The following is an 18,702-nucleotide window of genomic DNA, read 5'->3' as shown; positions in this document are numbered from 1 at the left end:
CTTATAGCTTAGACCACGCTACCATATTGATTTTCACACTTTACCCCACAATTACGCGCGAATTTATATTATTCGGTAGTGATTCTTAGAACATAGTGTATGTTGCAACTCGCGGCGACTGATGAAAACAAGCTATGTTATTGCTGCAGCTTGTATATAGTACAGATTAGATCGTTACGATTTAAGTTTATGAAGCGTCTTGAAAAGTTTATGGAACTAAAACAATTCCTGTGTTATAATATACGCTGTGTTTTGTTTGATTTCCGTCAACTTCGATTGACGGCTAATTGCAAACAATCTAATAATTTGTGTAATGTTTTTAAACATTAAAATAATTGTAGAAAGCTATCCGCTTATAAAATTTGAGGTTGCCCTCGATTTCCTTAGGATCCCATCATAGTAACTGTGGAACCAACAAGCAGGTATATTCTTTAAAACAAAAAATAATAATTGAAATCGGTTCCCAAATAGGCGTAGTAATCAGTAAACAGTTGAACATAGAACGCCGGTTATAGAAAAGCTAATAATATAAGGACCAAAGTATAGACATACAATACATACATATGCTCGAAAAACATAACCCTCCTTCGGTCAGCGGGTAAAAAGGACTTTAAATTTCGGAGGAAAATTTCAGACTACAATTCTAATCGTTTGAAACACTAGTCCCACCATTTCTCAGTGTCCACGTTATTTTCTCGACAGTTAATTCAGCGTTCGACTCTGATTTACATACGTATGTAAATCTCGCAGCGTGGGAAACTGGATCAAACAACAATGTGTACATTCGAATAACTCCAAATTTAGCTCCTGGGTGGTCACGGAGACTCTAATCGGAAGATCTCTACGCAAATTGCGAAATAGATTGGACGCGGTGAAAGGAATAGTTGTGCTGATGTTTGACACTCGCTGCATGCGCATGCGGTGCCATAAGTAGGCTTTAGAGATAGGCGAGTACGCGTGTCCCTTATCTATGGCCGCTTTCAACCCCCGACGCAGGAAGAAGGGTTTAGGTATTGCGTTGTACACCGTGTTATTTTTGTTTTCCGATAATTTTTAGGGAACATTCAACAGGTTAAATGAAGTTAATTTCTATAAGACACTGGTGGCCTAACAGTTACTGTTTAAAAGATAACTAATCAAGAATTAAGATAATTAATTATGCGCAGTAAAACAATTGAAGGTTCTTAATTTATTACGTCTGTTTATTGTCCTTAATAAAAAAATATATTAATTTACACATATTGGCAAAAGACAGTTAAAAAAGTGAGTTTTTATGGTGTCTCTTTTACGTGTCACGTCAATGTCACTCGCCAAGTTTGTAAATTTTATAATTTGACGTTTGACAATGACTTCGAAGTTATTACTCGTATATGTATGAAAAATAATAAATGTTCAAATATATATGACTATAAAGTTGATTACCAGGTAGAGTCTATCAATGAACTGAGCCGTCTGCCGAAGTTAACGGAACTCTATAAAAACACGGTGTATAAATCTTTAGTGTACATAATCGGACAGTTTCCGAAAAATACATTTTTTTCCTGTTGTAAATTTAAAATACGGTTACAGTGAATGTTCTCCGTGGCGTCAATCCGTGCTACGCTTTTTAGCAGGGCGTAACGTCATGGACTCCCACTCCCCAAGCGCTTCATGTTTGTCATTTTTTGTTTGATTGACAACAGAAAAAATACTTGTCCAATACTTTGCTAATAATCTAACTGAAGGACTAAATATACTCAATAATAAGTTTTTGGTGAAAAAAAAACATTTTTAATACAAGCCTTTTTTGCTGTCTGTACTTGTATGTCACTCAAACTACATTTTCATACCAAATTTCAGCCGATGCCCTTAACCGTTGAAGAGTTCTGTCCCGTGGTGACGATCCTGGCCGGACTACCAGGATGTCACTACCAGATTATTGTATTGTCACGCAATTTACATAAGTATACCAAATTTCAAGTCAATCCAACTACTGGAAGTTGGTCGAATTTAACTTGCAAGATTCGATTACAGACAGACAGACAACGGGACAGGTGAAACTAAATAAGAGCTTGTAATATGGTTTATCCCATGAAACTACCCTTACCCTATTACATAAGACACGTAAAAAACTAATTACAATAAGAAACAGATGTAATAAAGGCGAACTGATCCCGTAAAGGGATTTTTTCCTGTTTACCTTCGAACGATGACAGGGCAAGAGAAACAAGATCTTTATCTTAGAAGCTAATAGGCGTTTAGTCTTTCCTGAGTGTTGAGTGTGTTGCAGTTAGTGTGCAATAAGGTAATGCACAGAAGGGCATACACAATACTCGTCCAGTAGTGTCATAATAACACGGATCGCAATGTAGAGCTGCTAGAAGTGTCTATTTAATAAGTTAAAACCCCCAACGAAAAAGAGGGGTGTAATAAGTTTGACACCAGGGTCTGTCTGTCTGTGGCATCGTAGTCAAAGTAAAAGCCTATGGGATGTCTATATTTAGCGCATTTAACGTCGTTTATGAAAACGAGACACCATTCATCATCATCATAGCTCTCAAAGTGATAGAAGGATTTCGATACAGTTTATTAACGTGAAAGCGAGTTTCCTTTAGATTGTTCTTAGCTATGTTTGATAAAAAAAACCGGCCAAGTGCGTGTCGGACACGCCCAAAATAGGGTTCCGTAGCCATTACGAAAAATTAAGTAATATTTAATGATACCTTAGGCTGCTATTGGCTTGCCGTGGCATTATGCTGAGTGGGGACCTGTTCACTGTCATGTATGTCTCTATATGCGTTAAATAAATGTATTTTCTTTCTTTCTTTCTATTTACTCTTAAAATACTAATAATTAAAGCAAACTTAGCCGTTATAGTTTTCCTTGAAAGTTTGATATACTTACTACCATCCTGAATTTTTTCAAATTTTTCCACCCACCGGTTTAGATTTTAGAGGGGGGGGGGGACGCTCGAATTTAATGAAAATTTGCACTGTAAAGTTTAATATTTCGCAAACAAATCGCTGAACCGAAAAATCGTCTTGGCAAACCCCTAATGGTTTTAAAAGACCTACCCAACGATATCCCACACTATAGGGTTGGATGAGAAAAAAAAATCACCCCCACTTTACGTCTATGGGAGGTACCGTAAAAAAATTTTTTATACTTTTTTATTGTACCATTTTATCGGCATAGTTTACATATATCCGTGCAAAATTACAGCTTTCTACCATTAATAGTCCCTGAGCAAAGCCGCGGACGGACAGACGACAGACAGACAGACAGACAGACATGGCGAAACTATAAGGGTTCCGTTTTTGCCATTTTGGATCCGGAACCCTAAAAAACGGCAATAAAAAATCACGTTTGTTGTATGGAAGCCCCCTTTAAATATTTATTTTATTTTTTTTTAGTATTTATTGTTATAACGGCATCACAGTTCATGAGATACAGCCCGGTGACTGACTGACGGACGGACAGCGGAGTCTTAATAATTGAGCCCAGCCGTTGAGATATTTTCTAAGTTGGTTAGTTTGTTATCATTTTACCCTGTCAACTTGTATAATTTTTATTTTCTTTCCCAATTGCGAATAAATAATTCTTATGCTTATTAAGTTTTTATTTAACTTGCCCTGTTTTTTGTTGTTGCTGGGTTAACTTTTGCAGTTCATTTTGACCCACTTCCAGAGATTGGATTGACTTGAAATTCACAAGTACAGTCACCAACAAAGCTTGTGTTAAAAATTACATTTTTTAAATGAGTTTGTTTAACCCTTGACTGCGCTAGTGGCTCTAAGTGTCCCATCCAGCGATCTATAGCGATCATCCAACCCGGTCGTTAGAAAGGATGTCGCGGTGACAATACCCGCTCGCTGCCCTTCGGAGTCGCGCTTCCAAATAACTAGATCAGCAGGGCTACTACGAAACTCGAAACACGAAGTTAGTGTCGTGCGGTCCCTCTCGCTCTCTTATTAAACAGTATAAGTGTCACGAGGGACCGCACGACACGAATTTCGAGTTTCGAGTTTCGTAGTAGCCCTGCAGTCGCTGTTAGAGCGTTTTCAGATTATCCGATCCGATATTGGTATCGGATGTCGATACGATATCGGGGCAAGTAAAATGTATGAAATATGATCAGTAAGTAAGTTAAAGTGAGTGAGAGTGTAGTGTGAGTGTTTAAGTTGTTAAGTGTTAGTTAGCGCCTCTAGCGGAACGTTTGCGATGTTCGTGTTTCCATACAAATTGAGATTTTATCGCGAACGCGATCGAGACTTATTTTGTAACCGAAAACATACACTAAGGGCACTATATCGGATCGTGTAATTTGAAAACGCTCTTATGTTAATCCTAATAATATTATAATTAGGAATATTTGTAGTGTGTGTTTTTAGGGTTCCGTACCAGAAGGGTCTAAACGGAGCCCTATATAGTCTGTTCCTCTGTTGTCTGTCACATACGTTATACAGCTGAACGATTGAAGCTATAATATTTTATTGTGGTTAAGGGGGATCAAAAAAAATACCTTCCCGATTGAAACGGCTGAACCGATTTTGATAAAACATGGCTAAAAACCATCGCTAGGAAACCTGATTTGAAAAGTGAATAAGTAAGTTGACTAGTAACTTGTAGTTTGGTGATAATGTTTCTTATTAAACATGTATATTTTACTAAGAAATACCGATACGCTGATAAATCAAATTTCGTAAAAAAATACTCCCCTTCCAGTAATATTAATAATGATTCGCCTTTAAACTTTTTTTTTCTGTAACCTTTATGTTTTTCCTTTTTGTACAATAAAGAGTGTAAACAAACAAATAAACAAAATATGGTCAGTACAATATGAATGTAACGTTTTTGAACATTGTTTCGACAACGTAGCGACTAATGTATGGTATAATAGGTTCATTTTTTCACTCTTCAGATACGGAACCTTAATGATGGATCAGATCCACTCCCTATTTCCCGCCAAGCCGCTGCATTAGTAAGAACTACAGACAAGATAATAACGCAAAACCCATTGGGTGTTTTACCGTACAAGCGCCGCTGCCATTATCCATTTATCCGATTTACGTTTACGCGCGCCTACATTCCTGGGCGGCACTAAAAAACACCTAATTCGCGCGAGCACTGGCCACTTCAAACGGTTGCTAATGTTAAGCAAGATGGCGTGAAAAGAAACTTCCGATTATAAAAAAGTTTTGAAGCGGTTGTGCGTAGTAACTTGGCTTTGGTTCGGAAATGTTTAGTTTCTATTTCTAAATTTTGTATTGGCAATACTTGCAAACCTCTGAGAAGTATAAGTAAGTATTATATACATTATCGAAGAACTTTTTTTAGTCCTAAAGGAAACGCGGGCTAAAAATGAAGCGTAAAAACCCGACTGCCTCAAAAACTAAAAGGAAGATAACCTAACCAACAAAGATTTGGGAAACCCCCGACTTTGTCACTAAAGAGATTAAACGGCTAAAGAGATTTTGATTAAACATGTCTAAGAACCGTCGCTAGAAAACCTGCTTTCAAATAATAAAAACCGCATTCAAATCGGTCCACCCGTTTAAGAGCTACGGGCTTTATTTCCTTTTTACTCCTATTATGAAGAGCATACAGTTTTTTTTTCCGATGTGACATAAGGGCAAGGAACTCCAATTTGGTGCCTTTTTAGCCCCCGACGCAAAAAGAGGGGTGTTAACCGCTATGTGTGTCTGTCTGTGGCACCGTAGCTCTTAAACGGGTGTATTTGGATGCCGTTTTTTTTAAATTGAAATCAGGTTTTTTAGCGATGGTTCTTAGACATGTTTCATAAAAATCGGTTTAGCCGTTTTTGAGATATTGAACTTTTAAGTGACAGTCAGGGTTTTCCAACTTTTTGTTGGTTGGGTTATGTCTTATGTCATTAACTAGCTTTTGCCCGCGGCTCCGCCCGCGTGGTATTCGGTTATCGCGGGCTGTTTCCTCGGGAACTGTGCATTTCTCCGAGATAAAAAGTAGCCTATGTCACTCTCTGGCCCATTAGCTATTTATATGCCAAAAATCACTTCGATCCGTCGCTCCGTTTTGACGTGAAAGACGGACAAACATACAAACACACACACACTTTCACATTTATAATATTAAGTATGGATGGGAAGTCTTGCAGCCCCGTAAACAAGAAGCCCTAAGCAAAAACAGGCCGCTTTGTGGCTCGCCGCTGCCAGTTACAAGTATAATTTATTGCTAGCAAAAACTGGCTGCAGGCCGGAAGGCAGTACGCTGAATCCATACTATACTAATATTATTAATGCGAAAGTGTGTTTGTATGTTTGTCTGTCTTTCACGTCGAAACGGAGCGACAGATCGACGTGAATTTTGGCTAGGATAGGCTACTTTATATCCCAGAAAAATGCACAGTTCCCGAGGGAGCAGCGCGCGATAAATTTCACGCGGGTGAAGCCGCGGGCAAAAGCTAGTATAGTATAGTTGTACTGAGAGGCCGCCCCCCGTCGGACCTGTAATCCCCTCTGATTTACCTTTTTTAACCCCCAACGCAATAAGAGCGGTGTTATAAGTTTGTGTATCTGTCTGTCTGTGGCACCGTAGCTCACCGATTTGAATGCGGTTCGCCGGTCGCCGGTTTTCCAACTTTTTGTTTGTTAGGTTATGGGAAAATTATCCAATCAATCCGTTTGGAATAATATCGTATCACCGAAACTCATATCGCAGGGATAGCAGAAGAGGTGTCCATTTCGGCGCGATCTTTGACCAATTGTGATGGATTTATTTAATTGATATTAACGTATAGTTTTTTTTTTGTTTCAGCCACTGCTTCGACCACGTCATCGAAAGTCATCAAAGATGGTCCGGTTACGACGCAACTACCAATTGAGTGAGTACCATAGCAGGACGGACGTACTCCGCATTTTAGGTATGAGGCTACAAGGGCACCCCTCATCTGGCATAATCTTGTTTGCCCGAAATTCATTTAGCATAACGACTATTTTTCAAAAAGTTGTCCATTTTCAGTTTTCCACTTATAAATATTGGGTGCGCCAAAGTTGGCATAGTTTTTCAACCCCGATTATTGGAACTCCGAAAATGTTTGTCATACAATTTTCTGTCACAATACTCACTATTAATACCTACTTAGTCACCATTACTACCGTTCATAACTCCGAATCATACCCTCAGAACCATACTGCTACCAGTAAAGTAGGTTAGGTTAGGTTAGAACTGCAACCCCTACAGAACCAAACTACTGCCATTAATAAAGATTAGGTTAGAACTGCGATCTCGTCAAAACCACACAGCTGCCAGAAAAGTAGGTTAGGTTAGGTTAGAACTGCGACCACTTCAAAACCAAACTGCCACCATTAAAGTAGGATAATTACAACTTAAGTAAATAATTTTATCAATATCATCATCTCGGCCTATTTATATTTGTTTATATTCTCCTCCATATTGATAATAGCATATAAAAACTTTCAAACATCGCATTAACATTAAATTAACGTAAAAAAGCTGTATCGATGTTTTAATGTTATGATTAACAAGTTTATTGAAATTGATGTTTATGAATGAAAGAAAATATGACAACTAGCATTGTGAGTAGGTACAAACATATCTTAGTGACAACGTTATGAATTACGATATTCTGAAAAGTGTCTATTATGACCTAAGTTGGTAGTAGTGCAAAGAGCGTAGCGTGTTTGCATGGAAAAGCGGCCCTTTCACCAAACGTTCACTGTATTTTTTTTAATAAGAGCCCTCATGACAAGTATTATTTCCTGTAAGTTTCAGCTTCCTATCTTTGTTATTTTCTGAGATATTATTTTTTTAACTTTTCACAAAAATGTTTTTTTTTCCTCATCAGCTAATGCGAGCTACGTAATCTTTTAGAACAGTAATTTATGAATAGAGACTCACATATTCTTTAAATAATATTTTGTTTTTCCAAAAAAAAAACTTGGATAAATGTAGGAAATAAAACTTCAGTATTTTTTTTTCTTGCTTTCTAGAAGAGCGACACCAACAGCTTTTTGTTAGGTAATTGCATATAAAGGCCTACAATATATATTTTTTTCAAAATTATGCACATTGCAACCTCTTTATCATTAACATTATAGGTAATGATAAAGAGGTTGCAATGTGCATAATCTCTTTTGCGACTAAATTATCTTGTATGGGGACACCATATCCTTTATTTTTCCATTTTCTAGTATGAAGTACCAACTGGATTATTTTGTTTTAAAAGACCTATCCAACGATATCCCACACTACAAGATTTGATGAGAAAAAAAAACTCCCCCTCTTTACGTCTATGGCAGGTAGGTAAGTACCTTAAAAAAAAGCATTGATAGTCCCTGAGCAAAGCCGCGGACGGACGGACAGACAGACAGACATGGCGAAATTATAAGGGTTCCGTTTTTGGCATTTTTCTCAAACCGTTTTTTTTTACGAACATCCAGTGTGGGAGCACCATTACAATTGTAACGTTTCGGCTCTCTATGAAAGTAGTACTCGCACCTGTCAATTTGCTGAAATAGCCTGGGAGATGGGGCTGTCCTGCCGTCGGTCGTTTGATAAGAATACAAATATTATTATTGTGTTTACAGATCGAGTCACGCCATGCCTAAAATTAAGGTGGGCCCAGACCTCCGGAACGCGAGGAAACCTAAAAACAACACGCACAAGTAAGCCACTTATTTTTTATTAACCCCCGACGCAAAAAGAGGGGTGGTATAAGTTTGACCGCTATGTGTGTCTGTCTGTGGCACCGTTGCTCTTAAAGGTGAACTGATTTGAATGCAGTTTTTTTATTTGAAACCAGGTTTCCTAGCGATGGTTCATAGACTTTATCAAAATCGGTTTATCCGTTTTTGAGATATTGAACTTTGGAGGAGTTATAATGTGCGTGGTCAGTTTATGAAATTACTGTACTGAACTTACAACGCCATATTATTTACTTTTATAACTTCATCCACCAGGACAGTCGTGTGCCAAAATATGAAGTTATCTAACCCTTCGAAAATATGTACCACAGGCTCTTAATCCGACGTAATAAGGCCGTGTTAAAATATTTTCGAGTGGTTCGAATAGATATAATATTTTTACCTTACAACGGCAAAACACTCTAACACTGGCATAAACCAGAGCCATTTTTTTTTAAACTAACTAACTTTAATTTTATTTTCTTTCCAGACTCAAACCACCGACACCGCAGATACCACTCCCCCTCGAAAAGCCCTTTGTGCCCCCTCTCCCCTTTCCCTTGTCGCATATGAAACCAACCCTTAACACAGAGGACATAAAGAACTTTTTCCTAAACTCCGCGCTGCAGACAGCTCTTACTGCACCTTTGAATCAGCTTGAGAGGAAAAAGGTAAGAAGAAAAAAAATAAGCAAAAAACACTAAAATACTAAGTCGAGTGGTTGTAGAACTCAAAGTAGCTAACTTAAAGTTCAACAGGCTAGACCCATTACTTAGAATTTTTGAGCTGGTCACGATTTGTATGGGTCCCGACAGTTGAACTTTAAGTTAGCTACTGAATAGACATCTAAACTACTAGACTTGTTTTCTTCTTTTTACCTTTTTAAGGCAGTCGGATTTATTGATTTTCCAAAATTTATTGTTTTATTTCATACTTTTTTAATATTTCTGTGAAAATGGTACTATACTTATTTAGAATGGGCTAATTATTAGCTTTCATTTGATACCCTTAATGTTACAATAGAAATTATATTTTTTTGCGGATGCCATATTGAAATATTTATACCCTATGTAACTGTGACAGTTACATACAGTAAAGAATTATACAATACAAAAGTTATGTATTTTAGGAAGAAGACAACGACGAGCAGAACCGACGGAGACTGCATAAATGCGACGTGGCTGGCTGCCACAAGGTTTACACGAAGAGTTCACACCTTAAAGCGCATAAACGGACGCACACAGGTAACATTTACTTTGAAATAAAGTCTATTTTCGTACTAGCGTTGGCTTATATAGACGTGGAATCGACCCCATCAAAGTTTGTGTCACGCTACTAACGCCATCTCTTGCGACGGACTGTCAAAGAACGCGTTGATTCGTTTGTGCTTCGGGTGTCGGGAACAAATTTAAAATTTACTGTCATGTGCCAGGGCCATTTTGGAAAAACTCTGTTGTGTCGGGCGACCGGCTCCCGGACTCGGCTAGGAGTCGTATTTCAATTAAATAAATAAAAACCGTTAGAACTATTCTGGCTTCTCATTTTTGCAAAACGCGATGCCGGGAGCTGGTCGCCCCGACACCCGAAGGGAGAAAGTTTTGATTAAGGCCTGGAGGCCATATTGTCTACCGCCTGGGCGCTCGCTATCGCATTTACTATCTTCTTTCTACCATCAAGTTCAAGTACGTTAGACAATAATATATTTAGATTATTCTAGTAAAATCATTCTAGTAGTATGTTTTTTTTTTTTACTTAAACTAGTTGACATCGTGGCCCCGCAATATCATGCTATTAAATAATATTACTGTAATACTGTATTAATGTAATGACATGTTCTCGCTCGCGCTTATACTAGCTTATATGCGCAACAACGCTCGAAGAAAACAAAACCACACCTGTGCGCGCGTACACGCGCTTTCAAAAACGATACTCTAAAACCGCCCTAGCTCGAAGAATATACAACTTGAAGTGGCAATGGGCGGGCCACATCGCTCGAAGAACAGATAACCGTTGTGGGAGAAAGGGCCCCAAGTGACGACCGTTAACCGAAAGGCGGAGCGTTAGCAGGCCTACCACTAGGTGGAACTACGACATCGTGAAAGGCACCCGGTGCATGCAAGTGGTGAGTTGTCGTTCATTGTGGCGTTCTAGGCCTTTGTTTAACGGTGGACGTCTTCGGCCTGATTATGATTATGATATTGCGCGTGGCCCGACACGCACTTAGCCGTTTGTTTTTAAACTAAGATAATGATGGAAATACGAACGGACCTTACACATAAAGCGTGGAGCTGCAAAAAATCGTGCTAGTTGCATTACATTGCGGCGCTCGACTCACCACTATAAACTCGTTGGCTTCACGACCTCGCAATGTAATTCAACTTGCACGATTTTTCTTTCAGAGGCCCATTTCACGAAGCTACAAGTTACAATTTACGAGCGGTAGTCTATTTTTAATGCATAATGTTAAACAAAGACTACCGCTTGTAAATTGTAGTTTCGTGAAATAGCGTAGTGAACATCGCCATCTATATTTCCAGGTGAGAAACCCTACTCGTGTATGTGGGCGGGCTGCGGATGGCGCTTTGCTCGCTCCGACGAACTGACGCGACACACGCGTAAACACACCGGCCATAGGCCGTTCTCGTGTCCGCTGTGTCGACGCGCTTTTGCGCGCTCCGATCATCTAGGGCTACACATGCGGCGCCACTAACGACATCTAGTAGCAGATTTTGGAACTATGGATTGATGCCACATTAAAAAACTATGAAGAGGGTCAACTCTACACCACGCAGTCAGTAAATGTATATTCTCGTGCCTATTGTGTCGACGAGCTTTTGCGCACTCCGATCATCTGAGGCTGAACATGAGGCGCCACTAATGCCATCTAGTAGCGGAGTTTGGAACTACGAACGACACCATAAAAACTGTTGAAAGGGTCAACTCTACACAACTCGGAAAATGTACTCCACAAACTCCACTCCACTGCGGCCCCAGCTCAACTCAAACTTTATCTTGCAATACCACTAGAACCCACATCCAATGTTCCGATTCACTTGAAATTTCATACGTACAATAATAAAGAAGGTACAATGAAAAAAAAAAGTGTAAATTAAATGTTTTTTTCTTAAATTTAAGAAACAAGCCTATAACTACGTGCTAGACGTAGGGCGCCATTTTTATATTAAACTAACAGCCGACAGCGCCATCTCGTAGTGTTTTTAAAAACTAATCTAAATCTGTCCATATGTCTTTCTCTATCAAGTGCAATGTGACTGAATTATTATAAACCGTAACAGTAAAAACTAAAGTCAATTACGCTCAGTATCAATTTTTCATTCGTAAATACACCGAGCGTAATGAACTTAAGCGTATGTGGCCACACTGCCTAGCGCTATCTAGTATCAGTTTTTCGTACTACGGTTAAAACAGGCTTACATCTGTGAATGTATGGTTGGCTAACAAAAAAGGGCGTCTCTTTCATATCAACTTTACAATAAATTTTTTTCTTCTTTCAGTTGTAGAATAGAACTTTAATTTCACGTGGCATTATTGATTAATTTAGTTAAACTAGGGCCAGTAACAGTTACATTTATATTTTTAGTTATTTTTTTATGTGAAGTCGAATATTTTATACTATAGTTTTTTTGTGAAATATATTTTAATTTTATTTCGTACAGACGTAAAGTTCTATGTTGCCAATAGCTGTCTGTAATTTGTGTTTTGGATGTCGTGTTTCTAACGTATGCAATGAGGGCTATCGCGAATGAATTCGCCGCTAGAGGCGCTAGTGTAGCGTGAGGTCTCCGAAATGTCAAATCTCATAGTTTTTGGGTGAGCTACGCGGGTTTATTTAGAATTAGAATAATTTTTTGTGAATATTTTGCAATATCTGTAATTAATTATGGCAAATATGCGGTCCCGGGCAATGAATGTCTGTGTTTTGAGACAGTTTTGTCTTTCGGAAACCTTTTTCCTCCCTTTTTTCCGAACAAAACGGGGACTATGCAACACTGTGGCATGCTCGATATTTATATGGTACGGTTTGAAGGTGTATTAAATATGATTTTAATCTAAACTTTGTTTCCACGCCCCTAATAACAGACTTTCAAAACCATACTTAAAAACCTCACGCAACAGTGCGCCATCTAGTGAGACAAAAAACGATAGCCCTCATTGGGGTGAAGGCCACGCTCGAGTCGTGGACTTTGAGGAGTTAAGAAGCTATTGGAGTCAAGTAAATGAGAGTTTCACTGGCGGATTATCACTAGATGGCGTTAGTATCGCGAGTTCCGTTTTGCGTTGCTTGCGCTTGCGATTGGCTCATAGTTATTTAACCAATCACAAACATGACGCCAATGTCAAAGTTCTCACACGGAGCTCGCCATACTATTTAGCGCTAACTAGCTTGTCACAAAAACTTATTAATACGGTATTTGACTATTTTTTTACGTTTTATAATATAAATTAAAACTTCACTATGCCTGTTATCGTATAGAGAAACAATTTTTAAGCTACCTTTACAGGTAACAAAGTTATAAAGGTTTGAAATTCAAGATTAGACAGAGAAAGGCATACTTGCATGAGAGGTCACCCGCAAGTAGCGCCATACTTGCTGCATAGAGAAAAGCGTTGGAAAAAGAGACAGGTACATAGATTTTTCAAAAAAGTCACTTTTAATCCAATTTTCAACCGATTTAAGTTTTCTCTTTGCTAAACAATGTCTGTATACCTATATTTTCATAATAATATATAACACATGGCCAATTTAGGGGTTGTCAAATACCGTATTATAGAAACACGAAGATTTCCAACGGTGATTGGTAAAATAGGACATTTTTATTTTATAGTCAAGTGTTTAAGAACGAACTTTAGACGAATTGTGGGGAAGTAAGTTCAGTATATTTGCCAGTTTTAGATTTTTTTTAAGGATTTACGTAGAATTGTCTTGAAGATAATTTAATGTAGATTTAGATTATATGCTTGTGCTCAAAAAAAGTTCCAGGAAAAAAAATACAGGGCAGTCATGGCAATATTAGTTAAAATAGATGTAAGAAATATATTCCTATATTTTAAGTAATAAAAGTATATTTTTTGTACTTAAAACTTTTAGTGTTCGAAGAACGTATTGTTTTGTTTCAGATTTTTATATAAATATAGGTTTTATAGTTTAGTGAATTTGCGCTTTTAAAAGTTTTTTGCCATCTGACCTTAGGTTAGTATTAAATAAATAATAATGTATACAACCGTTGTTAATTCAGTTTATCGTGTTTATTTAATTTAGCTGTCCTCCAGAATAGAAGAAAATGGTTGGAAAGGTCCTTATACCCTAGTAGTAAGAATTACCGTCTCATTCTAAAAAAAAATGAATTTAACATACATTTTCTATGGCCGTCGTGTAATATGCCGTCATAGTAGGTATATTTCGGATCTGTCAAATTGTTAATTTTCAAAGCGCAAATAAACTTATTTTTAAAGTAACGTCGGGGCCAGTATTTTTGTAATTAAATAGTAACTAGCTTTATACACATAGAATATTTAATCATAGTACACTATTGAGTCCAAATAACGGCTCATTTTGTGTAATTTTTGTGTACAGTTTGACCCGTTATTTTTGCTCGTCAGTATAGATAAACAATGATCTTAAAATTTTACTAAAAGCAATGTATTGATCTCAAATTGGGTATTCTGTCTATAATATTGATCTCAAGAAATTATATTCGACTCTATGTATGAAAACGCGCGGTTCAAAAGGCTTATACTATGTAAAACACTCGTCGCCTGAGGTGCCATAATTCGTCGATACGCTTGCGACAATCGCGTGCAATGCGTGATGTATCGATAATTGTCTGTAGATTCGTCGATTCGTTAGACGAAGTTGTGTAGTAGTTTAAAAACAGGTTATTTAACACAGTATTATTACGGACGAACTTCAGACTCCCCCGTGTTTCACCATCCATTGATTAAGTTAGAACGGATAAATATATGACGCCGTCTCTGTTTGTTGTGTTCGAATAGAGACGGCATCACATTTATGGGTGGCGAAACAGCCCCTAAGTTTCAAATTCTAATAATGTAATTGAAATTTAACGTGGATCTTCAAGGCTTTCCTTTCCTAAAGCCACGATTGAGTGATATCTTGCAAAGAAGTGAAATTAAAAAGCGACTTTTTTACATTTTTAAAATTTTCGATTTATATTTTGCTTATTTGATAACTTAGAAAATGTAATAAAACAGGCCATGACTTATCTGTTTTCGCTTTTTGATTAAGTGGTATTTTAACCGTCTCAGGAAAAAAGGTTATATGGAATGCTTATTAAACTACAACATGGTGAATTGGTGACGGCACCAATCATGGACATGTTAAGGACCGTAATGGACAACAAGGATTCAATGCCTTATAGCTCACAATTCATGAACTTTACCAGGTCAAAAAAAGTAGCCATCGTTCTATTTTTACCCAAATCAAAAAGAACATTACTGACCTTAATTATAAATTCGGTTAATTTAACTATTGTTTTGATCATTTGTCCCTCAAAGCGAGTGTTTTACATTAGTATATTAAGGGGCTGTTTCACCATCCCTTGATTAGTGTTAAGTGATGGTTAAATGTGATGCCGTCTCCGTCTTTTCAAACAAAACAAATAGAGACGGCATCACATTTAACCGTCAGTTAACACTAATCAATGGATGGTGAAACAGCCCCTAAGTATCAAATTAATTGAGTACGACATTTGTTTCACTAAATAAAATCGCGCGCCTTCTCTAATTGTTTTCAATTTGTATATATTAGTACTGTGATTACTTATGTTCCTTCTACCATGACGATATTTTTTGACAATTAGTCAATGGAAGTAAAAATTACTACAAGAAAAAGTATTGGCACTTTATTTTATCTCATTGTATTAGTTATTAAAGACTTAACCAGCATTTTGCCGGCCAGTAAAAATATGCAAGAGTTTTATATTATGTTTAAATAAATATTGTTAAGTTTAGTATTAGTTTAGAATCTCTAGTTAAGTTTAGTTTTAGTTAAGCGATCACGATGTGTTCCCACCAGGACAAGTGTTTCCTACTAGTGTCGCCATCTAGGGGTCGCTACACGGCGTCATCCGACGTTAATGTCGTTTGTAGAAACGAGATGGCGTGGTTTTCAACATCTTGAATTTAGAAGAATTTATGTAGCGCCACCGAACATAATTGATTAATTACGATACATTGACTATTTGGGCTTTCAAGTAAAGAGCTTATACTTTCTTAAAAGGCTGGCAAGGAACCAATGACTCCCCTTGAGTAGTTTGTACTCATGGGCGGTGATCATTTCCCATCAGATGACCGGCTTATTCGTTTGCCTTCCTCTCATAATAAAAAAAATTAAAAGACCCATTTAAAGTCATTATCAGCTCAAAAATGTCCAGGAATGGGACACATAATGCATACTCTCGACAAATATACCCTTTTTCAGGCAGATGGGTAATAGAAAAAAATCACCTGTTTTAAAATAATGTATCGATTCTGCTCTCGACTTGATTTTACATCTAAGCTTTTATTTTAATTAAAGAAAGAAAGAAAATTATGCAGTCCTATTTCTATAGACGATGTGTCTGTGACATTTGACGCTATAGTGCTAAAAGAGTCCATTGTCGGAGGAAACCATAGTAAAGTAAAATCCTAACCCACTACGGGCCTACGCTAGCGGGCGCGGGTGCAGGTACAATCCTGCGCACGCGACGCGCGCAGTTAGCGCTGCTCGTACTGTTGTTCAACAGGCGGCCACCCGCTCTGTGCAAACCAAGTCAGCTAGCGTAGGGCCTTAGAGTCCTTCTTAAAAAACGCATCTAAGATGCATCTTTATAGGGTCCAAATGCGGAACCCAAAAATTCCCTAAAGCAGAAAACAATCGGTGCTATGAAAGTGTAGTTAGTGTGTTTCACCGTGCTGAGATATCTATGACACCGTCCCTGTTTATTTTGTTCGATTAAACAGAGACATGTAATGCTTTGAAAATAACCATTGTTCTTCGTACGTTACCATCTTACATAACCAGCACTGGTAGCCAAATTATTAGCTGTTGGCCAAATTATTTCCTAAATTAACTAAGCTCGCGCGTATTGGTCGCAATTGTGCCTAAAACGCTTCGCTCGTCGTCGTACCTAATTTTCCAGAACCTGAATTGACAGTAAAAGTGACCAATTACATTACCACGGCCATTCTCATTTTATTGTGCACCTGTCTAATGAGGGTTTTCACAGAGGCGAAATACCGCTAGATGGCGTTAGTATCGTGAGGTCCGTTTAACGTTTGCTTGCGATTGGTTAAATAACTAAATGAGCCAATCGCAAGCAAACGTCAAACGTTAAATTCAAAAAATTCAAATTCAAAATTCAAATGATTTATTCAGTAAATAGGCCGCAATGGGCACTTTTTACACGTCATTCTTTTAAACTACCAGCGCTTTCGGAAAGACCATCATTGCCAAGAAGAATGCGCCGCAAGAAGCTTGGCAGAAAGTCATTTTTTCATAATAATATAATTACAAATAAAATACTTAAGAACTATATTATACAATTAAAGGAAAAAAAATACAAAAAATAATAATAATAAAAATACAGGGATGTATGGGGTCCCTTAGTTACAATACTAAACACTAACTATATCTAAACTATATCTACGTGTAGTATGTGTAGAATGCTTCCACCGTCATAAATTTTAAAATAATAATAACAATAATTTAGTTCTGAAATATACATTTCAGGTCAAGTAACCATTAAGCTTTTGGATTTCGAAGGCAAGTTCACGTCTGCCGCCCCCAAAGTTAGCTCACACGCACTCATGTCATGCTCTGAAAGCAGAGCGGTACCGAGGGCATGGTATTGCTTCCGTTCCCATAAGCTCTATGTGATCGTCTTGGGAACTTCGACGTCGCGAGCCTGTGACTAGAATTTAAACTAAAAATATAAAAGTTTAAAATCCATAAGCTTAACAATATACAGCCTTAAACATAGCAAGGGGATGTATAAAGTCCCTGAGTTAATAATAAAATTCCTAATCTAAATAATTCAGAGATGTATATAGTCTCTAAATGTCAAAGTAAACTAATAACGTCAAACGGACCTCACTACTAACGCCATCTAGCGGTATTTCGCCTCCGTTAAAACCCTCATTACCGTACCGCTTTTTTACCGCACTAGTGACACGGTAGTTAAGACTTGAGTGCACAGATAAATGTAAATGGCAGCCGTCCTTTTTCTAGATGTGCACTCAGTTGCAGTGTCGTGTCGCTTTTGCATGGTAAAAAAGCGGTACGGTAATTAGACAGGTGCACGATAAAATGAGAATAGCCGACCTAAAAAAAAAAAAATATCTCTTTGAAGTAGGAAATACTTGGCCCCACCCAGCGCTGGTTATCTACGAAGAAGAATTTGAAAATAAACCCGTTTGCATTGTTTATTTAGTGATATGAATTCGCCTTGTTGTTCACGTATGTACCTTACCTACATATTTTTCATGTTTTTTTATGTATGAAATAAAAGATACAATATTAAAATGCTTGAGTTTGTTTTTCGTTCTCTTTACCCATGATGGAATGAAGAAGGTTGTGTATGTCGATTACGGTTTTTTCTTAGGTTTGTTGCAGGTTTGTGCTGAAGCATCGACTTCCAATTGGTAGATAGTTATTTTCATGGTTTTTGATCTATGTTTAATTTTTTGTGACATTTTTTCACCAGCTTTTATTTAACTTGCAATGTACGAGTATGTATCTATGTATGTGCGGGTCAAATCTTGCAAGTTGAATTTGACCCACTCCACGTGGTCGGATTGATTTGAAATTTGGCATACTTGTGTAAATCTTTGTAAGTAGTGACAACCTGGTGGTCTAGCCAGGATCGTCTCCGCAGGACGGAACTCCTCACCGGTTAATGGCATCGACTTGAAATATGGATTTGAATGAAAATGCAAGTACAGTCGACAAAAACTACACTCAGCGAAAAAGCTTGAACTAATAAATGTTTTTTTAATACCTACCTACGGCTTGGCTTGA

The 18,702-nt window shown here is 37.6% G+C and overlaps 1 protein-coding gene across 1 annotated transcript in view; it reads left to right on the top strand.

Moving 5' to 3' along the window:
• LOC141443676 (uncharacterized) overlaps positions 1–17,340 on the top strand; it is a gene marked incomplete in the record, with an annotated part of 139,862 nt that extends 122,522 nt beyond the window's left edge. Inside the window, 5 exon segments of the mRNA XM_074109022.1 lie at positions 6,775–6,841; positions 8,568–8,645; positions 9,154–9,334; positions 9,793–9,907; positions 11,201–17,340. Coding sequence (XP_073965123.1) covers positions 6,775–6,841; positions 8,568–8,645; positions 9,154–9,334; positions 9,793–9,907; positions 11,201–11,373 — 614 coding nt within the window.
• Between the last annotated feature and the right edge of the window lie 1,362 nt (positions 17,341–18,702).

Source organism: Choristoneura fumiferana, chromosome 28 (assembly GCF_025370935.1).
Source record: "Choristoneura fumiferana chromosome 28, NRCan_CFum_1, whole genome shotgun sequence".
NCBI lineage: Eukaryota > Metazoa > Arthropoda > Insecta > Lepidoptera > Tortricidae > Choristoneura > Choristoneura fumiferana.
Note: the sequence above shows the minus strand (reverse complement) of the source record. Positions and strands in the feature narration are given on the sequence as shown.